This window comes from Pongo pygmaeus, chromosome 14 (assembly GCF_028885625.2).
Source record: "Pongo pygmaeus isolate AG05252 chromosome 14, NHGRI_mPonPyg2-v2.0_pri, whole genome shotgun sequence".
In the NCBI taxonomy this organism is placed as follows: Eukaryota; Metazoa; Chordata; class Mammalia; order Primates; family Hominidae; genus Pongo; species Pongo pygmaeus.
Window position 1 is genome coordinate 38,038,553 of NC_072387.2, and position 27,127 is coordinate 38,065,679.

Here is a 27,127-nt window from a genome sequence, read left to right on the forward strand (position 1 = left end):
CACAGCAAGAGGCAGTGTATCTGCCCACATGACACCCAAGGCCTCTCAGTGCCCGGAAACCCATGTGACACTACGAGAAACCTCCCTCCAGCTCTCAGCCCTGTGGGCACTGGGGCCTCCTGGGCTTCCGGGAGCGGAGGGGTGGTGCTTAGGGAGACACATCAGACAGCCCACGGCCCTGCAACAGTGTTCTCGGCCTGAATGTGGTGATGCAGCCAAGGAAGAGACTTGTTTCCTTTGGCAGAGAAAATCTGGGAGGCTCACTGAAGCCTGGCCTATTCAGTTCGCCAGGATGACAATGTTGTGAATGGCTTCGCTCCTCCCGGAAGATGCTCAGATATGAAATCAGGCCACAGCGACACAGCTATGATCCCATTCTAACAGCGGAACCTTAGCCTTATTCAAGACGCAGCTTCCATCAGGCGTTGACACTTGGGGATGTGATAATGGTTTGGGGGTGGGAGGGGTTGGCAGGAAGCTACGAATCTACACGTTGCTCATGTGTGAAAGAGCAGCGACCGGACCGTGCCAGCAAGAAGGGAAATGGCAAGCATTGGCTTGTTTGCCCGGGGTGCAGGAGGACCCGGGACCGCAGTGGCTGGCGGGCATACCTGTGGTGGCGATGCAGTCAAAGCCCACGAAGGCATAGAAGCAAGTCGCTGCCCCCGACAGGACACCAGAGAACCCGAAGGGCATGAATCCACCAACACCGGGCTTCCCTTCTTTTGTGTCACTAGAAAAAAGAGCCGCAAACAAATGTCACGTCACTCGCTGCGCAGTCTGGCGTAAGGAGCTGTGCTCATCTCCTGATACGAGCGGAACCTGGCAGTCAGCCCTCCCTTTTACCGCTGCCAGGCCCTGGGCTTCAGACGCTGAGTCCAGCCACTGCATGCTAACTCCGTGTGTGCAGGCCTCCCTGCTGTTCGTGGCCCAGGGTCACAAGGGTGCAGAGTATCGCCCCTTCCAGAAGCATCTTCTAAACAATGACTAGGGTAGGGAGACGTGGGGACTACGAGGCAGGGGTCCAACAGGAAATGGTGGAGAAACCAGCCACGCGGCCAGTCCCACACCCTTCTCCCCAGGGCCCCTCGCAGGAAGGATGCAGAGCCGCCAGCCAGTCCCGCCCCGGGTCCCATATTTACCAGTAACTCAATCTCAAAACAAACAATTCCAGAGAAACTAAGGCTAAAATAAAAGTCTTTGTCAGCAAAGGCATTCCTTAAGTGCCTGTATGCACAAGGTGGAGTCCGGGATGGTGCAGCTTTTGCCAGGTGTGTGGGGCCCGGGCACAGCTGGGCACTGGCCCACGGGAGGGGCTCAGCACATCTTTGCTACACTGATGAACGCAAAAGCAAAATAAGCACAGTTTACAAACCCAGGAGTCCAGAAGAAGGAGGCTGCTCAAACATTCAGAGAACAGTCCCATAAATCTGACACCCGTGCTGAGACACGGTGCCCAGGTTCACTGTGGTGCTATGGCCCCTCCCAGGGCCCCGTCGGGGGTCCTTCAACCCCTCTTCCCCGATGTACAAAGCCCTGGCCTGTCTGATCCCCCCACATGCTGTGTTCTGGGGGTGTACCATGCAGTCAGTGCAGGCGGCTTCCCTGGCCCCCGTCCCCTGGTCAGGAGGCACATAGCCCCTGCTGGTCACCAAGTAACCCTAAGCTTTCTGCATCCGGCCCTCTGCTGCCACCTGAAAAGCAATTGCACTTCTTGTGGTTCAAGAAGGGCAGTCCCTACTCCCACACCTTTGCCAGCCGCAGGGCCGCAGGCTTTCTGTCCTGTGCCAGGGTCCCACTGGCTGGCCTGGAGCCCAAGAGGACGCTCACCACCCACCTCTGTCGCCCCCACTCAACCATATTGACGGCCGCCCAGCTGCACAGGACAACCTGCCCTAAACCTTGTCAGCATGAAGGCAGAAACCCTATAGGATGCTCCCAATCCTATAAACACGGACGTCCCTCAGGTTGGCTGGGCAGCCCATCTGGTGAACTTTGCTTTCAATGGGATTTACTCACTGGCTGAAAAAACAGACAGACAGACAGGATGGACCCAACTACTTTCTAATGGGGATTAAGCCTTACTGATTCCTAGAGGATCATCACATCTCTCAGTTACAGAAACTGCCATGAAGACGCTGGAAGTACATGCATGAGAAAGCTCATGTAGATGTGGGGTTTACTGTGGTTCCATAAACAGCAACGACAGGAAACCCCCAGAAATGTACAAGTGATGGATGCAGGAAAAACTGTGGCCAAACAAAATTTTAGTTTGTTGTGTTAGAGTATGACTAAAACTAGCAACCCAAGTTCAAAACCAAGCAGCCCAGGACAGACAAGTCAGCAGGGCCACGGGACAGCAAAGGGCTGCAGTGGAGCTGTGCCCACCTCATCCAAACCCCCTTGCCTCTCAGGCCAGAGGCCCTGCCGGCCACCCACTCCCACCCTGGCAAACGGCTTCTGTTACACAGTGGCCTATGCTGAGGACAAAGCAGGTGACAACCAAATGGCTCAAGAGGGGGAGGATGAGGCCAAAGGAGGAGGGGAACTCAAGAGTCAAAATGGCTTCTGTGGGCCCCACTTCGGTCCCCTGTGGCGGTCAGGGTGACAGATGGGCAGTGAAAAGCCCCAGATCCCCACTCAGCTCCTATGACATCAAGAGCTACCAACATGGCCTTGCATTAAAATAAATGCATGTCCACTTTGGGAGGCCCAGGCGGGAGAATCACCTGAGGCCGTAAGTTAGGGACCAGCTTGGGCAACCTAGTGAGACCCCATTAGTACAAAAAAATTTTTTTTTTCTGATTAGCTGGGTGTGGTGGCATGTGACTATAGTCCCAGCTACTTGGGAAACTGAGGGAAGAGGATTGCTTCAGCCCAGGAGTTTGAGGCTGCTTTGAGCCATGATTGTGCCACTGCACCCCAGCCTGCGCAACTGCACCCCAGCCTGCGCAACACAGCAAAATCCTGTCTCTAAAATAAATTTTAAAAATTAAAAAATAAATAAATAAATGAATGGATAGATGAGCTTTAGGCAACCATGAGGCAGAGGCACCTAGAAAAAAGGTCATGAAACCTCCATTTCAGGGCAAGTGGAAAGTGCAGGGAACTGCATACATGATTAAATCCCAGAAAGAGATGAACTCACAGAAGGGGACTAAGAAGGGCTGGAATGTGTCTTCCTCGCGCAGACAGGTAAAGCACACACAACAATAAAAGCATGGAGAGAAGGAAGCAAGGGGGATGGGTGAGCGCAAAGGGAGGAGGCAAAACAAAAGGCATCCTGCAAAAGGACAGTTGCAGGAGGGACTGGATAACCCTCCAGGTTACAGAACAGGGGTGAAGGCATGTGCTGTGCTGCACCAACTCCAGAGCTGTGTGCAACCGTGAGCATCTGTAAACCTCCCTGCTGACTGTGACCCTGCCACACCTGCTCCTCGTACTGTGCCACTACACCTGACCTCAGGAGGACCCACAGCCGACTTCAGGAGGACCCAGGTGCTGGGACCCTGGGCAACCATAACAACGAACAAGGGCCTGATTAAAAAAAAAAAATCTGCAGGGTATGCTAGTAAGCAAGAATGCAAGGTGCAGAACAATATATACGGAATGCCATGTTTTGTGTAAGAAAAAAGAAATAAAATATACATATTTACATTTGCTTGTGCTTACACAGGGAGAAACTGGAAGCTTGCACACACACACACACACACAATTAGAAAGTTTACCTGTGGGGATGGGAGATGAGGTGGATGAAGAAAGGAACGCATTGTAAATCTTTTTTTTAAAGCGCTATGAACCATGTAGTATTTTACCTACTCAAAAAGTTAAATTCAACCTTTAAGAAAAGATTGTGTGTTACTGATGCCAGTGGCAGAGTATCAACACAAAATAACCACAGAATCCATTCTACAGAGGTGCAAACCAAAACATTTCTTAACAGTCTCTTTCTATGTAATCAATAATTAATCTTTTACATGCATGTGGCAGTTGTGTTCACTTATCATCTGGCAACTCACATGTGAAGGAGAGGGGCTGCCAAGAGCCCTCACCCAGCAAATGTCGCCCCGAGACAAAGTGAGCTTGAGTCCTGGTCTCAGCTCGGCGCTCCCTGCCCTGCAGCCTTTGACCAGCCCTTCTGTGTTCCACTCAGCTGGTCGCTCAGAAGCAGCAAAGACAATGCCTGGCATAGAAAGGGGTCAGGCTGGAGGGTCTCCCACTGCATCAGTGGTGAACATCCTGCAGCAGGGCTCCGCCACCCTCACACCAGCCACCTTGACATCAACTGTTAGTTGTGCTCAAAAGCCACACTCCCCTGTTCTTCTACGTGGTAATGGAAACTTTAATTATTTCAGCTGGACATATGAGCCTTAAGAAGCAGCACTGTGTGCTTCCCAGAGTCACTAGTTGCAAGGGGTAGCCATTGGGCTAAGTTCTGATGGACGAGGTTTGAGCAGACGTGGTGTCTGCATCCGCTGAGGAACGTCCAGGGGATGAAGTGGGGAGGGAGGGGGCCCTCTGCTGTTCCCTTCTCCATCCTGCTGGCTGGAGCGGGAGGAGCCGCCTTAGGCCCTGGGGCGCCTGGCCTGGATTCCTGGCTGGGTGGAGCGACAAGCTGGACTGACCACCCCCAGAGGTTGACCAAAGAGAACCAAACCCTTATCCTGTTGAAGCCAATGTTATTTTGGGGCTTCCATCCTAACTGGCAGACACCATCCAACAAAACTTTCTCCACAGGCTTCCATGCGGAGTTGATGCTTCACTATTGCTATGTCCACAGAACACTGGATGGGAATGCCAGCGGCAGCCTGAGTCAAAGGCACGAAGAGCCATCCAGACTGCAGGGTAACACTCCTCTTCACAGACCAACAGGCAGACCGACCTAGTTCCTGGGGGCCTTCCCAGATGGCTAGGAGACAGCATCCTAAAATCACAAACCCACGTGGTCTCACGGCCTCCCATGCAAGCTGAAGCTCCTGCATGTTATATGGATTGGTTGCGCAGTGCCCTACTATTTCAGAGGAACCAGCGATGTCATGCAAGACTACATGGCTGCTGTCAGAAACACAAAGCTATGGCTGGAAAAAAAAAAAGAAATAAAGTTGCTTAGATACTTTAACAACATGATAGCGCATGCCAAGGAGGCTCCAGTCCTGCGGAACACCACCTCCTAACATGGCCGATCCCCTGCCGTCCCCGTGGTCAGGGGGCCGGGCCCTGGCAGTGAGGCCGTCAGATGTAGCTAAGGGGGCCCCACCTGTGATCAGGGATTGGGGCAACAAATGCTGCTTTGTCTGGGGGCCGGTACAGCTAGCTCATCATTACTAGGGTACCAGCGTGAGGATGACCAGTGAAAGTAAATACCATCGGCTGGCACAAACAATCTCTTCATAAAAATAATAAAATTAAATCTCGATTGGCAACCAGTTAACAAGAGGTGCCCTATATATTTCATTCCTGACCTATAAATAGCAACCGGTCAAATATGCTGAGTTTTCAAAGGCTACTATGTTACTTCAAAGCATATTTGGAATTGGCTTTACTCCACCCTAAATTAATGGGCACCCATAAGTTTGGCATAAATATGACTCTGAAATGCTTGCAATGACATATTCAAAGTCCTCAGTTCTCCCTAACAGAGTTTAGGAAAGCAGTTTTATTAGAACTGCTAACCACAAAATATTAGTGTTAGTGAAGTTTCGTGCACCAAATGCCATGGTTCCGGTTTCCATTCAAGTAGTCACACATCAATGCCTGCCCACTGGTAACAATACTGGGCGACATGGCTGGGCACCTGGCCCTGAACCAGTGACCAACTAGGCATACGTGACTGCTAAGATTCCCAATGTGAGATAGTGCTTCTCAGCCTCCCTTGCAGCTCGATGTGGCCCCCAGTGGACTCTTGCCAATGGAATGTCTGTGTGTCTTCTGGTCTGTCCTGAACAGCCCTGAGCACTCTCCTCTACGCTCTCTTTTCCCTTCTGGAAGAGCTGGGTCATGCTTGTGCCTACAGCCAGCTCTGACCAGGTAGATGAGGACAATGTCCTGGGGGAAGATGGAGCAAGACAGAAGATGTCTAGGTCCACAGAGGCCTGTGGCAAAGCTGGCCAGCCAACGTGGACTGCTCATTTCAGGACTGGAAACATCTCTTTAAAGCCACACTCCATTGTGGCAGTTGGAGGGGGTCTCTTTATCATAGCAGTTTCAACCTTCAGTCTTAATGAAGAATCACACACAAAATCCAAGTCCCCGTTCTCCATCCTGGGACCTAAAGAATTACATGGAGATCTGACAAAAAAGATAAAAAAAGATATGTTATGACTGTTTGGCTTTTTTTTCCTAGGTTATCTGAGCTTTCAATGAGGGCTGGGCGAGAGACTTGAGATGGCACAGGGTGGAGCTGTCACCTCCAGTTCTGGATGTCTGCGTCAGAGACATGAGGGTGATGGGGCCACTGTCGCCAGGGCTGGAGCAGCACAAGTCAAATGTCGGTGAAAGACTGGTGTGCTCACATTCTGACACTTCAGTCATTCTGAAAACCTTCAAAAAAAGTTTCACCTATTTCTCTTCCCTCTACGTTATTAATCTAATAGGAAGGTATTTAAAGGTGAAGTGAGGTCATGGCACTGCAGAGAAAAATCTTTTCTGAACACAAAATTCCAAAGTTGGCCATCAAACAGAATCTGGGGAAAGAGGGATCATTTAATGAGTCTGACAAGAATCCTGAATGATACACAATTTGGAATTAGGGTGATGATCTTCTTTTCCTCAGTCTTTCTTGTCATACAATAGTCTTTCCATTTCAGGGGAATAAACCTTCACACAAACTTGATACATACAAAATACCCTCAGCTACTTCACTGCAAAAACACAAAACAAAGCAATTAACAAAATATACTCAAATAATGTTTTTTAAAAGCACATGCCATCCTAGCCAGTTATATCCCCCACACAAGTCTATGTCATTAAATGTCAAATAAGAAAAATGGTCAGAAGCAGCAACTCACTTGTTCAAACAGAGACGGCCTGACGTGTTCCCAAAATCCTCCTCCGTAAGCTGCCAGTTTTTAACCGATCCTTTCACAAATCCTGACACCATTATGAAGCCCAGGACCAGGACGTTGATACAAGTGAATATTTTGTTGACCATGGCCGACTCTTTCACCCCAAGAGTTAAAAGTCCTGAAAAAGCACATAGACACAAAACCTTGTCTGAGTGTTAACCACAAACTGGGAAGGTCCTTCCTGGATGGGGATAAGAAGGTGATTGAAAAAGAATTCAAGTGCATCGAGCCTCTGCAGACCTCTGTGAGCCTCTGGGAATGGGGTGGATTAATGATCTTTCTGGGGGCAGAGATCAGGGGTCTAAATCACCAAGGTTGTGGGTGCTTCCCAGGCCCTCCTAGGTGACCTCCAGATACCCTTGGGAACTGAGAAGCCCACCCAAGGGGCACCTGAGAACGGCAGAGATCTGGAGCATGAGCCCCTCTCATAGGGAGGGGAAAGCCTGGACCCGCACACCAAGCCGCTCCCTCTCACTAAAAGGATGCGTTGCTGGGAAACAACCTCCAGGAACAATTCCAGGAAGAAAGACTTTGCATAGTTTCCTGGGAGAATGGGCATTTTTCAGAAGAGGAAATTATTCTGGTTGACTTTGGGATGTTAGTGATATTAACAATAACAACTAGCTATGGTTCTGGAACCACTAACACACATGGTTCCTCATCGGACTCAGTGCATATAAAATCACATCTGAGCTAGGCTAGCTCTAGCTTGCAAACTCACATTTTTTTTTTTTTTTAAAGAAAACTAAGTAATAAAGATGCCCAGGAACCTCTGACAGCACTGCCTTTGAGGCACATGCCCCAGCACCACCTTAGGGTGAAGAGGTCATTCAGGTACTTCCATAGCTGAACTCTCTGCTGGGCAACAAAAGTGGCACAGAAGGGGTTGGTACCACTCGAACACAGCCAGGATTTGAGACCACTGCTCTGCCATGGACACCTCTCATAGTTTTAAAATAAAAACTGGCTGGGTGCAGTTGCTCACACCTGTAATCCCAATACTTTGGGAAGCAGGCAGATCATTTGAGGTCAGGAGTTCCAGACCAGCCTGGCCAATATGGCAAAACCTTATCTCTACTAAAAATATAAAAGATTAACTGGGTGTGGTGGTGCGTGTCTGTAATCCCAGCTACTTGGGAGGCTGAGGTGTGAGAATCGCTTGAACCCAGGAGGTAGGGGTTGCAGTGAGCCAAGATCGTGCAACTGCACTCCAGCCTGGGCGACAGAACAAGACTCTGTCTCAAATATAAAATAAAATAAAATAAAACTGCTGTACTTTTGAGATTGAATTATAAAGTACAGATGTTAGAAGAGAATTGTGTAATTAATCACAAGAACACCTCAACACACAACGATGTATTTTTTCTTTAGTGTCCCTCCCTCTCAGGTTTATTAAAATGAAATCTCACTAGTGCAGACTTACTTTCTGATGCATGTTTCTGCCAGCTGGACCAGAAATACTGCTGAGACCAGCCTGAGTGAAGTTATTTCAATTATGTGGTGTGTAAAATAAGGCATGTCATTTTTAAAACTCATCCAAGATTTTCTAACCCCAAATGAGAATTCATCTGCATTTCAGCTTCATGTTTATGGAGCCCCACAGAGCAAAACTCGCTTTGCACTGGCCAAGACACGCACAAATGTCACTAGCAAGAAGTTGCCATCAGCTGTGTTCAGGCAGTCTCTGGGATTTTTCAAATTCTGTAACCACAACTCTGTCATGAAACTTATTTACTGAAAGGGTGTTTTGATGGTTGTTAGGTGTAAAACCATCCAAGTCGTCTTCAGACGCCCCAGGCACACATTAGTGTTCCAGACGGAGCTCATTCCTCCACATTTTCCTGGCTGATGAATGACAGCTTTGCTTTCCAAATGGTCATCCACTGAGTCAAAAGAATTTTTATTCCCAGGACACTCATACAAAAAGCCTGCAGTGCAGACAAAATCTTATTCCACAAACAGCTAGGCTGAACACCTAAGATTCTCTTTTAATGAAATGGCACACAATTCAACAGCTATGAAGCAGGCCGGCCCTTTCTGAATCTATAAGAAGCAGTGAAGACAGGGACAAATAAAGATGCCTGCATGAAGTACAAAAACAAAACAAAAAGAAATGGGGATTATGGTTAAAGAGATAAGTAAAGAAAGGAACTTAACAGGAGCCTCTCACCGAACCTTTGCCCATCACTCTGACCTGATCTCTTTTTAAGTGTGGGCTTTACCTGTCAAGATGAGAATTATGATCACCGCGAATATGTCGGGGTTTTCAGCCAGCACGCCGGGGGCGTTCAGAGTCATGTGTGTCCGTGAGAACTCCCCGATGGGTCTGCCTATCAGCTCGTCGAAGGTGGCGCTCCAGGCCCTCGCTACACTTGAAGTACCTGCCACAAAGCACACACAACAGAGAAGATGTGAGGACAACTGTTAGCCAGGTATTTGTAGTGGAGCTCCATGTTGATAACATCATTGCAGGAGTCATCAATGGTGCACTGGAATCTGGCAGCAGCAGCCAGACCACAGTGTATGCTGAGCCAGAAGTGACGGTCAACTAGTGCTAAGTGCGAGAAGGCTTCTAGGGCCTACAGAGGAATGCATTTCACATCCCACCCAATATGCACAGGTGTATTCTATCAAATGTATATATCCGAATAAAAAGTTGGCAAAACGAGTGTTACTCTTACCACCTGAGAGGCACTCTGATAATATTTAATGCTACCTACTTTGTTTCATTAAAAAAAGTAAACATTGATGATAACTCATGAAAAATCGATTTCACAATGCACTCCTGGGGTGTAGCTGGCAGTCTGGAGGAATGCTGCTTAGGAAGCCTCTTTTATAGGAACCCCTTGGCAGCAGAGATGATGGTGCCTGCACCATAATTCTTCTCCCAGCAAGAAGAGGGGCCCCAGGAGGTCCTTGAAGGGGCTGAACCCCATCTCAGGGACAAAGCCACTTGCTCACCTCAGAGTTGGCATCAGCCACCTCTGCCACTTTTTGCCTGAACCTGACTCGGAGGCCACAGCATCCCCAGAGTGCAGGACCGCGGACAGACCCCAGCCCTCCTCGTTCTCCCCTCAGCCTGCACCCTCCAGCGCCGAAGAACACCAATAGGGCAGCACTCAAAATGCCAACAATAGTTGGCTGCTGTCTTTCACTCTCATTCTCTCCTCTCACATAATTCTAAAGAGAGTCAGAATGTGTTTCCATTGGTGTTTCTCAGGAAATGTCACTAAAATTCCAGCATTTTCATAGAGCATTTTCCTTTATTTTCAAAGGGGGCCTTGTCGGTGACCATGGTCCTAATTATCCACAGCATATTGCCAGAGTGATCTGCAGACATTCACTTTCACTATTTGGTCTTATGATAAGTACGTATCTTTCCAACAACTCAGAAGTTTAACCACATTTCTTCCTCCTGAGCAGCCAATCTATTATGAATTCTGTAAAAATGGTCTCACCATCTCCCTGTCACCCCCAAAGCGGCTGGCTTATGGCAAATGTGGCTCCCAAACCCTGTCCTGCTCAGTGAGAGGGGCTACCCCAGCCTTTCTTCCCAGCCTACCCACTCCCAGTTTCTGAATTATGCCTTTTAAAAAAATGTTTGCTGGAAAAACTGCCCTTCCCAGCAGCTAAGGCTGAGAATACATTTTTATAATGCATGCAAATGGTTTCACACAAGCAAACGGCACTCTGGCAGAGCCTTACATTTGTTGGTCTAGAAGCTGCAAGCACTTCATGCTCAATGTATATTTTATGCTCAGGTAAATCCTCTGGAAACATAACGGTCCATTTACAATAGCTACATTCCCAGTGAGAGACTTCAGCTTGTGAGAACCATGTGTGGTTGTAAGTTTTGATGTGGCATTGAAAGAAAACATGATGAATTTTATTTTAGAACCCAGAAGACTAAGCTATGTTGGCTCTCAGCAGATACTGCAGCTGCTGGAAAGAAAGAGATAGGGCTACTCAGAGTGTGAGTGTGTGCCCTCCGCCAGCTGTCCTGGTGAAGGGGGAGTGGTACCCCCATGCAGAGATAGGGCTGCGGGGAGCCCAGGGCTGCAAGGGTCCCAGCAGGCAGCATGCATGGCAGGGAGGATGTGGTAGGGTCCAGTGGGAGCTGACACAGAAGCAAGGCAGGACCCACATGGCTCAACTTACCAGTTCTTACTGTTTTTTCGCTATTACCAAAAAGTTTGAGAAAAAAATAAATGGCATGTTGAGTGGCCATTTGTACCCTTTGCTTCTGAGACTTAGGTTTTTGTTTCTTTTAAGTTGATGTGTTCAACTTCAGTTGTAATCAAAATACAAAAAAGCATAAAGAGAAGCAAAGCGTGTTTACCTGGCAAACTGGAAAGATTTTCTACATTTGCTTCCTTATTTGCTGGGTGGTTGTGTTACAGGCCGATGCCCAGTGCCCACACTGCAGGGAAAGGGGCCCCTGGCTACGTGAAGGATCACAGTCAACAAAGGCCTTAAAAACATGCAGACCCACCGAGAGCCATTCTGCTCCTTAGACAGTTTTAAGGAAAAGAATCATGGCTAAGCCCAAAGACATAAAGTAATTAACTGTTAATAACAACAGCAACAACATAATGGAAACAATCTAAACATCCCATAAAGACACCAATACATTACGCTGTGTATATAAATCTATGCAATGGTAGGCAAGCATTAGAAATGTTACTGTGGAAAAATAGCTAATGATATGAGAAATGTTTACTATATATTGTTTTATAAAGAGATATACTGTACAAAAATACACATTTAAATTCACAAAAATGTTAACAATAGTTGTATCTGTGGACAGTAAACTTCTGAACAGAGAGTGTCTTATGCCTTCATGGGATCCCTAGTATCTAGCACAATGCCCAGCACAGAGCAGGTACTCAATAAACATTTATTAAAAGAATGAATGAATGAATGAGAGAATTAGTTTCTCCACATTGTCAGGCAGGGTATTTCTACTTTCTTCTTCGTGCTTTATTTTCCCAATTTTTCTCTATCAGTGATGCATTTACTCTAGTAATTTAAAAACATACTAAAAGAAACTAAATATTTTTAAATGAATCAGAAACATCCTATTAATTGTGTGCCTCTAGTGTTAACAAGAATGACCTCCCTGTGGGGCATCCGCCCACACTTTGGAGGTGGGAACAAACAGAAAAGTGGTAGAGGGCACGAGCTCCGGGCCCTGGGACCTACCGATGATGTAGGAGAGGATTAAGTTCCAGCCGGTGATGAAGGCCCAGAGCTCTCCAACGGTGACATAGCTGTAGAGGTAAGCTGAGCCTGTCTTGGGGACCCGAGCACCAAACTCGCCATAGCACAGGCCAGCCAGCACCGAAGCCAGCGCAGCGATCAGGAAGGAGATGACAATGGCAGGGCCTGCATTCTCACGGGCCACAGCTCCAGCCAGGACGTAGACGCCAGCACCCAGCGTGCTGCCCACCCCGAGGGCCACCAGATCAAAAGTGTTCAAGCAGCGAGACAGCCGCGTCTCCTCCCGGCTACAGTCTACCACCTTCCGCCGCAGCATCTGCTGGCCAATGTTGAGCAGGACTTTGCACCCCATGTTGCTGTTCAGAGCTGTTGAAAAAGAACAAAGATGTTTCCTGATTGCTCCTCATTTCACCCATTACTCTAATCTTATCACATTATGGAAACACGGACAGTGATCAGGTCCTCCATAATCATTTCCTGCTAAAACGCTTTAATTCATAGAATTCCACCATCAGTTTTCAGAAGCACGCAGACTTCTCCAGTTTCACCAGCACATACAGAATTATCCCAGCAGGCCAACAGATACAGATGACTTCATTTCGAGGTCTCTGAGCTTCCACATTTGTATCAGGTCCTCTTAATGAAGGCTCTTCCATGGGTGGAAATTATGCAGTAGAGGAAACACACATTAATGACATTGTTCCTACACTCAGTCATCAGATAATACACCAGGAAAAACAAAGTGTTAGTTCAAGTATGCTGTAATAGAAGGCAAACCAAACCATATCTTAATTTAATTACTAAACTAAATTGTTAAATTATTAAAACTCAGAGGCCCTGAATAGCAATAACAATGTTTTTTTGGATCTTTCTAGGACCCCATGAGGGCAAGGAGCAAGTTGTTTTCACTTTTAAGGTAACACAGAGGTAGGTCGAAGCAGAAAAATGTTGAGTTATTACAAGTGAGGGCTTTTCGTCATTGTTACTACTACACGAAGCACTTTTCTTCTGGGCTGAAATGTCAGCCCGATGTGCTCTGTGGTATATGATATATATGCATATCTGATATGCTCTTGGGCACTTATCATGAGAGGACATGTATTCATCCATCCCACCCTCACATGGGACATGCCCCATTAGGGCCCAGGACACCTTGCGCCTTGTCGGATGGCTCTGAGATTGCTTTCCTCCAACCTATGGGCCCACCTTGCCCAACCAGATGCGACAGGTGAGCCCTTGGCAAGGACAGGCCAGCAGCCACCCTCAAAAAGGGGGAGCTTTGCTCCCCACATCTGAAGGGAAGAGACTTCCTTTCACAGAGTCCAGGATGGAAGGGTGGGGGTGGGAAAACAGATAAACTCTTCAGTGGAGAAACCCGAGGACCACTGCCTGCGGCAGGTGACCGAGGCCAATAACAGTGACAGTCATGTTGGCAGAGTGATGTGATGAGAGGGGCACTTCATCTCCGCGGTCTTTCCCCCAAAAACCCACAGCCCCAGGCTAATCAGGGGAAAACCACCAGACACATCCTGTTCTACAAAATACCTAACTGGTTCTGTCAAGGTCATCAAAAACTAGGAAAGTCTGAGAAATGTCAGAGCCTAGAGGAGCTAAGGAGACGTGAGGACTAAATGCAATGTGGGATCCTGTATGGGATCCTGGGACAGAAAAAGGACACCTGGGGAAAATGAGGGAAACTTGAATCAAATATGGGTGTCAGTTAGTGACAGCACATCAATATTGATTGTAACCAACATACCCACCAACGTAAGATACACATTCCTAATGGGAAACGGTGAGGAGCACATGCAAGCTCTATACTCTTCACAATTCTTCTGTAAATCTAACACTATCCTAAAACAGAGTTTATTTTAAAAATCTAAGACAAAACAACAGTGTGTGCACAGATATGCTATTGTCATGACTTTTGGCTACTAAGGTACACACAAAAAATCACCAATTATTCATGTTGATCATCAGTTGGTATTTATTGATCTAACTTAGCTGCAATTAAATCACTTGAGACAACAATTCTAGAAAAGTCTGTGCCTAACCACTTGAACACTTTCCTGCCTGCCCACACCTTTGCACCCTCAGCTGCCGGGCGGGCGCAGTGCAGCAGGGCCTCCCCACACTGCAGCTCAGGGCCCCTCAGCAATGGTCGCATCACTGATCAGCTCCAGGTCGTGGAGCAACTGGGGGTGGTGCCTGCTCTGTTTTATCTGACAGGCCAAGGGAAGAGAATAATCTCAAGACTCATAAAATTTTGAGCTAGAATGGGGAATAAAAATCATCTCATCCTATCCCTTTGTTACATAGATGGGGAAAACAGCTCGAGAGCCAAGTGTCAAACAGGGTCACGGGCGCTGCAGGCGCAGTCCTCCTCTGGGGTTCCGGTGGTATCACAGGTAGGAAGGAAATGATATCATGGTGTAGCAGGTGGGGCAAAGTGGGGAGGAAATGAGGAGGGAGCGCGGCTTGTGGAACAGTGATGGAGTGGGAAAATCAGACCCCAGAGTTTGAGAAGAGCAGGAAAAGGGCCCCTGAGGCCAAGGGAAGAGCAAGCAGAGAGATGGATGGCTTCCCAGGTTGCTTTCAGCAACACAAGGGACTGCTTCAGCAAGCTCTCGTGCCAGAGCAGTTCTGAGGCGTCTCAGCAAGACAGGGATGCCCGCGGCTTCCTGGGCAGTTAAGTGAGAGCCTCCGAGTGGCACTAGGGAGGAGGAGGAGCAGGAACCAAGGACCTAGTGCTGCTGGGACCCCAGGATCTGCAGGCTCAGGGGGTGATTTCTCCTGGAAATGCCTTTTTCTTTTCTTCCTTTTGGGGAATTATCCAGATTTATTCAAGTCAAATTGCAAAGCACAACAAAGCGTTTAGTAAACAATTGTGTGGATAGTAAGCTGGAAGGGAAAATGCAACATTGCAACATAGCCCTCGGCTGAAAAGCCTGTGCTGGGAGATGTGCAAAAATTGCTGCAAAGTCACTTCTCAATATCCCTTTTGGCAGGGAGGGGAGTCGTTTAAGTAGACGGAGCCTTGAAGAGAAACAGGGTGTGAAAGCTCCTGTTTCGGATCTGGCTGGGAAATGTGGCTAGGGGATGCACAGACAGTGCCTGCCTGCTCCCAGCCTCTCCCAGATGTCACTTCTGCTCAAGAATAAGCAGATTCTCTCCATAAAACACCAAAGGCCAAGTGCAAGGGAAAGACAATGCTACTCAATAGCATTTTCTTTCCTATGCCTCACAGGATAACATAACCCAAGCGCGCCCAGAAGGTGAGAAGGGGTCGCCCTGCCTTTCTCTGTCCTGGGCTTTTCAGGAGGGCTGTTCCCTGTTTGCACTCCTTTCTCAAAAGCGTGCTGTTGTCCTAGGCAGAACCAAAGCCACAAGAGTAACCAAACGGATTCTTGGCAAGGAGCGCACCAGAGCCCAGACACACTACAGTTACATAGTTCTGGGCCTCTGTAGAACGGAAGGCGAATGTGAGCCGGCTGCTCGCATAAGAGGACAAATGACGCCCATGGAGGTGTGCAGATGCAAAGCCTATGTGCACACATGCACGTATGTAACCACAGCACAGATCACTGCTGCCAGTTGAAAACCCACTCAAAGAACAAAGCAACTTATGCTGGGGGGACCTCTGCACCCCCTTCAAAATGAAGGGGCAGGTTATTAAATTACTGTAAGCTTAGATACAGATAATGGTTTTCTAACATAATGTGAAAAGGGACTTTCTGGTGAGACACCTGTGCACAGCTGCAGCTCATTTCCCCTGAATAGGCACGCAGCGGCCCGTTTTATTCGGGTATAGTTCTTGGCCTGTTTCCCCCGCACCAAGCCCAGGGAAGTGCGGGAGGGAAGGGCTTGGGTCTCAGTGGGGTGGGGTGGGGACAGCTGGGACCCCTACAGGAGATTACTTTTACCTTGGTTACTTCTTAAGTATTGCTCGCTATCTAGGGAGAGGGCAAACTCAATTCCTTTGGAAGACAGTGGAACAAAGATGCAGCCAACTGCTGCTGAGAAGCCCAGGGCTGATAATCTGGAGAATGTAAATATCTCAGGCTAGGTGTTCATTCCTACTTCCCAGGGTAGGAGAAAATGAGACACTTACTCTGTCCTGGGTTTATTTTAAGAAATATCCTGTCTCCTTGGAAGTAATGCAAAAACCTGTTCTCCAAGTGGTTTTATCTGTCAGCATTTTGTACACATTATACCAGCTCTTACATTCATGTCAGGACTCCAAAGCTGGTTGTTCAACCAACAGTGAGGCTGCACGAAGCTACTCTGCACAGACTTAGTCTAACCATTCCAACCCCAGCAAGCAAAGTCAGGTTGGTAGAGACTTCCTGCTGTTGGGGATTACACAGAAAGTTGCCAGAATACTTTGAGAGCATTACCTGGAAATTAGGTGGGGAGGAATTTATACAACAGTCGACGCCTCCTTTTATTTGAGGGTTTGATGGAAATCCTGCAACCCCAAGGGTCTCGGATCCATCTTGCCCCCTGTCATTTATTATCAAAGAACACTTACCTGAGGGGTATCCTCAGAAAAGCAAGTTTCCCACAGGAATTCTAACTCTGCATTCTATTCTAGTAACCACCACATAATGCCAGGAGTAAAATGACCCAATGGGTCAGAATTTGAGATAAAGACTCTCTTATGCTCTATTTTAAAGATTTCTGATACAAGTGAGCAGGGTGAATGGTGTGATGTTTTCACCCTTGAATTTAACAGATCATTCCACCACTGATACATTCCAGCTTAATGGCTTCCTTGGGGGCCAGGAGGAGTCAAAAGCAAGCTGTTATGCTACACTCGGAAATGCCCTTCCTTCAAGAAAATCTTCATCTTGGGATCTTTAAGAAGCCAACACTTTTAGCTTCCCCTTTCAGTGGCCTTCAGAATGGCCAGGCCCCAGTTGACCCCTTTCTCCAGGCACGTGGCGGGAGCCATCCAGAGGAAAATCTTTCACCCTTGCAGGAGAAAGACTGTGGTCTATGTTTGTACCAGGCTAAGGAATCTCTGTCTTTACTAGGGTGGTAGCACTATTATAGGATATCACGAATGGGTGGGCATAGTCAATGGCGTCTTTTCAGCTTTCCTCAACAAGACTGGCTGGCCAACCTCATGGCTGGCATGTGGGCAGCTGCCCAGCAGTCAAGGAGTGTTCCAGACTGAGTGTGCACAGAGGGGGCAGGGCTCGCACAGCTGAGTGAGCTGCAGCCACAGGTGGGAGAAGGGGATGCTGGCCACGATGAGAGAGGACGTGGAGTCTCAATGACAAGGGCAAAACCTGTGTGGAAGGAAGTGATCTCAAAGCAGGGTCCACTTCCCCCCAGATGTTAGGAGGCCCAGGTGCAAGAACTTACATTTTGAAAAACAAGTCATATCAGATGGGACTGGCAGACACTAAGGATGGAGACGGAAGGAGGTAGGCATGGTGTTATAAAAAAAGAGGTACGAAAGAGACAGAACTGAACATGGTCTTGAGAAGGAGCAATGGAGGTCCCTTAACAGGCAGAGACTCAGAACGGAAAAGGAAATTAACGGTGGTCAGTGCCTAAGACCATGAGAGGACAGGTCATAACTGACCTAACATGCACTCACTGATCCCAGGTGAACTGAGCCTGGTACAATGGTAGACCACAGTCTTTCTCCTGTCATCAGAAGCTACTGCCAATTTGGGCGTGAGGGGCAGGGAGCAGATGGGAGGATTGATCTTAACAAGTTTAGTACATATCAAAGGGAAAACCCCTATTCATAAACATTCAATTCATGTACAATGTATAGAAGACTGACAAATAGAGACTAGCATAATTGGGAAAATCGTGAGTAACATGCTCACAAATGTTGAATACAGTTTAACATCATTCTGGATGTTAACAGGATGTCACTAAGAGAAGTGGAAAAAATGAGAAAAACCCTTCCTGTCCAAGAGTAGGAAAAATTATGAATAACTTGTAATAAAATATGACAAAATAATGTAGCCATTAAGAATGTCTTTCTAGACTATGTATGGACAATGAAGAAATGTTAATGACAGGTTCACAGAAAAATACTACAAAAGTATATATTTTTGGATAAACAAAGTACATATGTATTCTTTAAATGCCAGATAAAAAGTATATCAAAATATTAATAGCAGTAATTTTACTATTCACTCTCATAATACTTTTCAAAATTCTCTTTAAAAATTCTATTTTATTTTTATCATAAAAAAAACACATACAATCTTTCCAAAGTCATTCTGCATTGCAGAAGGCATGTTCACCTACGGGGAGTACAGGCAGAGAATACCTTTCACTGTGCAAAGCGTCACTAAAGACTACATGAGCTCGGCCAGGCACGGTGGCTCACGCCTGTAATCCCAGCACTTTGGGAGGCTGAGGTGGGTGGATCACCTGAGGTCAGGAGTTGGAGACCAGCCTGGCCAACATGGTGAAACACCATCTCTACTAAAAATACAAAAATTAGCTGGGCATGGTGGCAGGCGCCTGTAATCCCAGCTACCCGGGAGGCTGAGGCAGGAGAATTGCTTGAACCTGGAAGGCGGAGGTTACAGTGAGCCGAGATCACGCCATTGCACTCCAGCCTGGGTGACAACAGTGAAATCTGTCTCAAAAAAAAAGACTACATGGGCTCATTCGAAACCAGCCTGGGCCACATGGCAAGACATCATCTCTACAAAAAATTTAAAATTAGCCGGGCACTGTGGTATGCATCTGTGGTCCCAGCTACTCAGGAGGCTGAGCCAGTAGGATGGCTCGAGCCCAGGAAATCAAGACTGCAGTGAACCGTGATCACACACTGCACTCCAGCCTCGGTGACAGAGGAAGATCCTGTTTCAAAAAAAAAAAAAAAAAAAAAAAGACTAAATGAGCTCCACGACCATAAGAAAATTGAATTGGAGAGAGTAAATCAAAGAATCAAAAGTATGAGGATAGGAGGGGTGGTTCAAAATTATGCAGCTTAAAAAAACAATCGTCCACTTGTGCTGTAAGCGGCAGAGAAAGAAACAACGGCATGGTGCAAGGCCCCAGTCTCACTGGGCAGAGGCTCTGACTACAATGAAATACGACTTCTGAGCTTGGACTCTTTTAAAGGCCCTGGGGTCTGCATCTGGCTAACCCCAGGCAGCTAGTGACATGCTGAGGATATAACTAAATTCCACCCAAAGTGACTGAACCCATGCCTGTTATGTGCAAAGCACTGTGACAGCTGGGGTTTAAGAGAAATGGGCAAACCTCCAGTCCTTATTCTTGGAAAGCACAGAGTGGTGGGGTGGGGGTGGGTGCAAGGCAATGAACATACACTCCTGGAGCACTAGGGTCCAGAAGGAGAGTGTGGGACAAAGAAAAGGTCTGTCTCAAAAGGCCACTACTTTCATGGGGGAAAAAAGGTGGCCTTCCATCAAGAAGTACAAAGGCACAGAGCCATTTGGGCACTTCCATATATAGAGCTGGAGGCCTTGGTTATAAAGATACTTTACACTCTTCTAAAATCCACAAGCTGCAGGCAGTGTGACTGCTCGAGTCTGGCACAAGGCGACCCAAGGGCCAGGGTGATGACTTAACCAGGGGTTTCAGTCCTTCAGGCCTCCGTGACTTCACAATCAGAAAGCCTGAGAGCCCCGCCTCCCCGCCATGTGCTTCTGCCTACTGACTCAACAGGGCTGATGGCAGAAGTTCCCAGGGACCTCTGAGGTCCCATAGACAAAGTTTACAGCCCACCACTCTAAGTCTTACAGCAAAAGCAACATTACACGGAGAGGGGTGCGGAAGGAGGCAGGGATCAGAGGTTCCGCAGGAGGAGGGAGAGGGGTGGGGAGGAGGCAGGGATCAGAGGTTCCGCAGGAGGAGGGAGAGGGGTGGGGAGGAGGCAAGGATCAGAGGTTCCGCAGGAGGACAGAGTGGGGAGAGGCGGGGACATGCAGGGAGGAGAGGACATGAGGCTCTACCACAGGTGCCATTCCCTGGGCTGAGCAGCCACCAACTGCAGAACAGCTTCCAGGCACAGTGGGGAAGTTGCCCAGCCAAGAACAACTGCCAACAGAGGCCCCAGTGCAGGCATGGCAAAGACCACAGCATCGGGCCTCAGCCAGGTTAAAGCAACTCGGGAGCACCGGGATCCCACCCACTCACACCACGCAGAGGCCCAAACAAATAAACAAATAACCCACAGGCCGAAAGTGGACAATGCTGTCTCAGGAAGGAACCCAGTGCGATCTTTACAGCGTGAATCTGTTGCTGAAATGGTTTGCAGTCAGTAAACCGTTTTCAACTTTTAATGTCATGAGAAAACATCAAGTCCAAAAGAACATAATATAATACCAATGAGTACGTATGTGGGTGTAAAATCCTAAAATATTAACTGAGATTATAGGCATGTTTTTGTTGTTATTTTCTTCTTTTCCATCATTTGCTGTGTAGTCTAGAATGACATGTCACGTTTTCAATGAGAAAACAATAGTAATGACTAAAAACACCTAACATCCTGGAGCACCAGCCAAATGAAAGTCCTTTACATAGTTTACTTCATCTTTTCGCCCCCTTATCAGGTAGGCAATACTTTGCATTCTAGAGACAAGGAGACGCAGGCTTGATTACAACTCAGTAATTCTCAATGCTGTTTGCACATTAGAATCATCTGGGGAGATTTTTTTTTAAGTAATAATGCCTGGCCCCAGCACAAATCAAATAACTTCTATAACATTCTCCCAAGGAACGTCCCCAAGGGCATTTGACCAATGAAAGGTACAGCTGGGGTTCAAGTCTCACTGCCTCCAAAGCCTTGAACTGCTCTCTGAATTAGATCAACAAATTCTGGGGAATGGCATGGTGGCGAGGGCAGTGGGGAGAGGGTGTGAAATACAGAAGAGGGCACAGATGGCACTATACCCTGTTGTAGGGGGCACAGGTGACATCACACCTGCCTCATCGGGGGGGCCAAGCTCTTCCCACTGACTCAACTCGGCCCCCTCAAGATGCTCCCCCAGGGCAAGGGCTGCATCCTGATCATCCTTCTATGCCCCTGGCACCTAGCAGGCACCAAATAGTATTGACAGGACCACAGCACACACAGCACTCAGTAATCACCAATGACCTGAAATTCAGGAAGCTAACAGGACACCCACTTTTGTCTCAGGTAATCGTCACCGTGACCATCAACAACTTGTGAGGGTCTTTCTGTCAAAGGAGATCTTATTAGCTGAATACTGAATGGTTTCAGTCACCAACGAATAAATTTGTTTCTCTAAATGAATATAAATATAAAAAGATGCTAGTTACAGATTAAAATCTAAAGCAACAGTCTTGTCTAGGAAGCCCTCTCCAAGCCCGTCTCCTCACAGGTAACCTCTGTCACGGGCTGCGCCCTCTGCCCACCCGCTTCACCCCAATCAGACCATCGCCCCCATGCCACTGTGGGGACCAGCTCAGGTCCCTACCACTCTTCCTGTCCAGGTTTCCATAGGCCCCAATTCACTGTGTTCAACAAGGCACAACGTCAAGGTCTCCATTTCCACACGTGTAAAATGGGGATGGACAGTCCTGCCACTGCAAGGTGCTGTGAGGCTCACATAAGACAATGTACTAGGAAACACCCAGAAAACAGAACTCGCTGCTCTTCAAATGCAAAGAACCATCAGCATCACCCCATGAGTAGCTATTAATTCCTCATAATACTATTTTTCTTTTAAATCCCAATTACAATCTGTTGGTCACCTGTCTCTGCCTCACAGAAGCAGAGGGCAGACAGTCCCCATCAGCTCAAGGTTCCCGTCACCAGGGTTTCCCTTCATCGAAGCTTTGCTACAGTCACTGTGAGTACCACCTACTCCACTCAGCTCAAGTCTTCCAATTCTGTTTACCCAAATCAAAGACTGACATAAAAAATGAGAAGCCAGTGGAAAAGCTATGAAGGACATCTTCACAAAAACCAGAGAACACACGAAAAGCGTTTCCTCCTGAAGCCAGCAGGATGAGTGGAGAGTTGATGTCTCTCGACGTGTTTCCATCATCACTCGGGAGGGCAGTGCTTCATCAGGAGAGACGCCCACGCCCTGAGTGCAGAAATGTGTTACAACAAAAACAGGTATCCTATCCTATCCTATCGGAGCCGGGGCTCCCCTGACACGTACCTTTTCATCACACTTGGGCAGCATGGAAAGAAAACATCAGTCTGCACACCCTGTGGGCAGGTCCGCAGGGAGACTCTCCGCTGCCTCGCAAGTGCAGTGTCAGTGAGCCAGAACCAACCAGGGAGCTGGCCCTCCACAGTGGGAGCTTCCACGAAACAGGCTTTAAGTTCTCTGCCGGCACCGCATTCAGGCCTTGGAAATGGCTATGGAACTGGCTCTCACATCTCAGAAGAAACTTGTTCTTTAAACAAATTTGTTCATTTATTTAAAAAGAAATGTTTTAAACAAAGTTCCCTCAAGATTAGAACACTGGCACTTTAATTTTCTGAGCCTCTAAGGTTTCCTGGGAGTTAAATTAGTTTTCTTTCCCTCCTTCTAAATATTTCCTCTTCCAAAAAGCACAAGGAGAATCAGCATTGCAAACGAAAGCAAAGCAGAGGGTTCCATGCCAACCTAACTTAATTTTCACTGGACGTTCACAGACTGATATTTTCCCACTCGCTCATTTATTCACTCAACAAACCCTTAATAAACCCAGGCAGTCCACCAATTCACACATAGGCCTGGGAACACCTTAATCCATAAACTCCTGGAAATTTTCACTTCTCCCCCAGTCTCCCCACCATCACAAGCAACTTTTTTTGTGAAAAAACTTGGAACTCCTAGAAAATTCACTGGTTCAAGAGGAGACAAAGAAAAGCTATGAACAATGGGGCACAGCTCAGGAAATGACCTGAAGAACAGCCTCACAGTGAACGGGGCCTACTAGAAACAGCCAACATCACACAACACCAGCTCCACGCCACCACACACATGCACTGCTGCATTAAATCCTCACAAGGAAGCAATCAAGTCACAACTGCTAATCCTCTTGTAAGAATAAGAGCGCAGAGTGTAGCTGGCAGATTATATTGCCTGCCATCACGTAACTTGTAATAGTGAAGCCAGGATTTGAACCCAGGTCATCTAATTCCTGAAACCCTATTCCCTGCCAGGTGCCAAACTGACTCAACTTTGACCAAGCTCATTCTCCCTGCTGCCTGATAATTCTTACTTTATTTGTTACCCTGTCTGAAATCCTACAAATATAAAGGAGTCATGAGTTAAGTGACAACCTCTTCTTAAATATGATATCCCTGTAAAAATGAAGCCCATTATTATTCATGCAGTGGAGTGAATCAGCATAATCCATCCACTTCCCATCCAGCCAGCTGCTAGCCAAGACCTGCTGGCTGTGAGGTAACAGGAACTTTATCTGGGACTGAGGAAAAGTGGGTAATTTTGGCTGCAGGACCCAACTGGGGCTTCGGTGGAAAGTTGTGGAAAGGATACAGATAGCAGAGGCCTGGAAAGGGTATGCGGAAGGAAGTGGCAGATAAAGCAGATGGATTACGTGTTACGTTAGAGATACGATGTCCCTGATACAAGTAGGGAAAAAGTGTCAAAACAACATTATAGCAATCCTTTAAAAAAATTATAACATAAAAATAAGTGTGTACAAAGAATTGTAGTGCAGGAAGAAGTGAGGCATTTGTCTCTAGACAGAAGAAGATTATGAATGGTTCCTTCCATATTTCAGCAATTTTTAAATAATGAGTATGTACTGCTTCTGAATTAAGGGAAAGAAAATCTCTTAATGAAATCAACAAAGAGGGAGAACAAAGGAAGGCATGAGGGTCCCAGGACAAGCCAAGCCCACCTCGAGTCTGTCTAGAAGAAGCTGATAGGCGGGTACACAGGGCTTCATTATGCTTTTCTCATTTGTGCATGTTTGGAAATTTCCAAAATTAAATGTAAAAACAAAGGACTTTGTCTGGGGCTGACCCAAAAAACACCGAGGAAACTCCACTACCTGCACCAAGTACTCCACTCCACAACCCCAGTGCCAGGACAGCCCCAAAATGCTGTAAGTGACAGCCACATGTTAACTAGTTAAAGCGTCTTTTATATGGGATTAGGTTGAGCCCTATGAAACTGTCAATATTCAGCCATATTTGATATGACATAGAAAAACAGCCAACAGTCACGGATGTGTAACAGGCAGACCTGTCCTTAACTCTCCCAGCGGTGTCCTGAGACAGTTCTCTGGGCCTAAGTCTGAATCAATGGCAAGTCAGACTGAAAAGCAACCCTCTCTCACACGATAGCCTCTACCAGAAAAGCTGATGTGAGTACCAAAGAACAGACTTCGGAGTAGTTCACAGGCTATTCAAAAGCTGGTGCTATCTAAAACATTAGGCACACACGGTTAGGAGCTACACATTGGAAGGAACGCAAGTGAATTTTGCGGTTCACACCTTCCTTACCTTTTGACAGGTAACAACCTAACTGGGGAGATGGAACCCATGCCCGCTGGACAACAGGTGGCATGTCAGTAACCGGGCGAGGCTGGCATGCTGGCCTGTGATCTGTGACTTGGGGCACAGCAGGGTGGCCCCTTTAGGGGTCTTCAGTGGCCAGCTAAGGGATTTACACCTTTATTCGGAAGCAAAAGTTTTAAGCAAAGGAAGAGCATCCATAAAACATGATCTTGGGCGGACTAACCTGGTCTATGTAAGAAACACCGAAGGGGAAAAATACAGAGCATGAGGACTTCCAGCTTCTCGAGGTCCAGCCTTCTCCTTTTTGGTAGGAAATCAATATGCTTGCCTTACAGCACAATATTTTAATCCAACTAATATAACACCTTTGCGTAAGCAAATGCTGAGACCTTTCATATTGATCTATTTGTTCCCCGGTCCCTGTTTTATTCTCAAAGAGCCCTGACACACACATAAAACACACATCCGTAGTTACCATGGGGATTATCTACGCAGTTCATGTCATGCACAAGTAATTCCCACCAGGAAACGCCACATTTTATGGTAGGTCTTCCTGCTCTACTCACAACCACACTTTTTCACTGGTGACCAGAATTTCAGACACTCACTCCAGAAGGAACACACTTTTAATGTGACTTCTAATCTGAAAGGAATGTCACAGCCTCTTGGCCTGGCTGACCACCTTGCCTGTCTTCGGTCTTCAACAAGTACTGGTTGTACTTTTCTAATGAGGAGGCCTTCTCTTTATGTGGAGCGGACGTGCTAGTGGGCGCTAAGAGAATAGCCTCTATCAGAGAGGAGAATGCGATTCAATTTACCCGAAATTCCTTTCAGGTATCTGGAAACAAATGGCCAACTGCCCACATGCTCACCTGAACAATCAAAGACCGGAAGAAAACAGTACGCATGGAACAGGAGGAAGCCAGCGAAGAACAAGGCAGCCCAGGAGGCGGGACCAATGCCATTCCTTCCCACCGTGTGAGAGTGCCAGAGGGGGTGAAGGGTGGATTGGCCCTTCAGCACACCACGTGGTCCATGTGTCATCTGTCACAGGCAGTGCCACCTGCATTGCTTTCATCGAAGGCGCCAGACCAATACCATGACCACACACTGTCACTCTGGAGTGCCACCCCAACTTGACCCCGGAGCCAGCCCCTCAATATGCCAACATTCAACTCAAATGTTCCAAACCGGGCATAATCAAAATTGTTCCTTTTTTGGTTATGGCTTTGTGACAGTCAGACTCCACATTTTCACAGAATCAGGAGAAAAGGAGAGCACAGATTACATCTATTGTTTGTTTGTTTTTTGAGACGGAGTCTTGCTCTGTCGCCCAGGCTGGAGTGCAGGGGCACCATCTCGGCTCACTGTAGCCTCCGCCTCCTGGGTTCAAGCAATCCTCCCACCTCAGCCTCCTGAGTAGCTGGGACTAGAGGCGCACATCACCACACCCAGTTAATTTTTGTATTTTTAGTAGAGACGGGGTTTCACCATGTTGGCCAGCCTGGTCTTGAACGACCCCAAGTGATCCACCCACCTCACCCTCGCAAAGTCCTGGGATTACAGGTGTGAGCAACCATGCCCAGCCACTTCTATTGTTTTCTAAGGAATTCTTAAAGGCTGAAAAGAGACATTTTAACATATGCCCCAAATAATATTCTCTACAGTCCCCACTGCCACAGAAAAACTACTGTAAGGACCTCTTGCCTGCTAAAAGTTCACGGACATGCCAGTCATCTGAGACCCAAGACCACATTTTCGTATACAAACAACATGACAAAACTGCAGTTAAATTCCAAGGCAGCTCACAAAAAGCCATTTAACCCACCTCGCTCCTAAAGTAGAACTGGGCACTCCGGAGCCACCCACCAGCCAGCACGGCCAGTGATGGCTCAGGGCATCCGTGCTGGCTGCAAGGGTAAATGGGTCCTGTCGGGCTGTGACCCTGTAGAAGACTTAAAATCAGGGACAAATGTAGGGGAAAAAAAAGCAAGGAGCAAAATAATTTCTCATGAAAATAGACAGCAGACGGAAACCACTTTTCAACTCCCCCTTTCAAGGATTAAGGAAAGGTGACCTGTGCTGGGCTGGCTTGATGAGGCAAGCGGCCATGCTGGGGAAGCCCACGTGACAACCAACTGCAGGTGGCTTCTGGGAGATGCAGGCAGCTGCTAGGAACTGCGACTGGCCTCTGGGAGCTGACAGCAGCCTGCATGTCGGCCAAAAAGAGGCCAGGACTCAGTCCTACAACTAGAGAACATGAATTCAGCCAACAACCTGAGGGAACGTGAAAGAGGACACTTCTCCAGTCAAGCCTCCAGATGAAAACCAAGCCCAGGCCAGCATCCAGACTGTAGCCCTGTGAGACCCCAAGCATAGGCCC

General features: G+C 47.5%; 1 protein-coding gene across 4 annotated transcripts in view; it reads right to left on the reverse strand.

The window, feature by feature from the left end:
* SLC7A1 (solute carrier family 7 member 1) overlaps positions 1 to 27,127 on the reverse strand; it is an 87,253-nt gene that overhangs the window by 14,116 nt on the left and 46,010 nt on the right. For all 4 annotated transcript variants that reach the window (XM_054446535.2, XM_063650731.1, XM_063650730.1 and 1 more), the window contains 4 exons: positions 12,267 to 12,650; positions 9,287 to 9,445; positions 7,008 to 7,182; positions 612 to 733 (listed from right to left, as the gene is read on the reverse strand). In XM_054446535.2, the coding sequence (XP_054302510.1) occupies positions 612 to 733; positions 7,008 to 7,182; positions 9,287 to 9,445; positions 12,267 to 12,636 (826 nt within the window). In that variant the 5' untranslated portion in view covers positions 12,637 to 12,650. The remainder of the gene's footprint in view (positions 1 to 611; positions 734 to 7,007; positions 7,183 to 9,286; positions 9,446 to 12,266; positions 12,651 to 27,127) is intronic.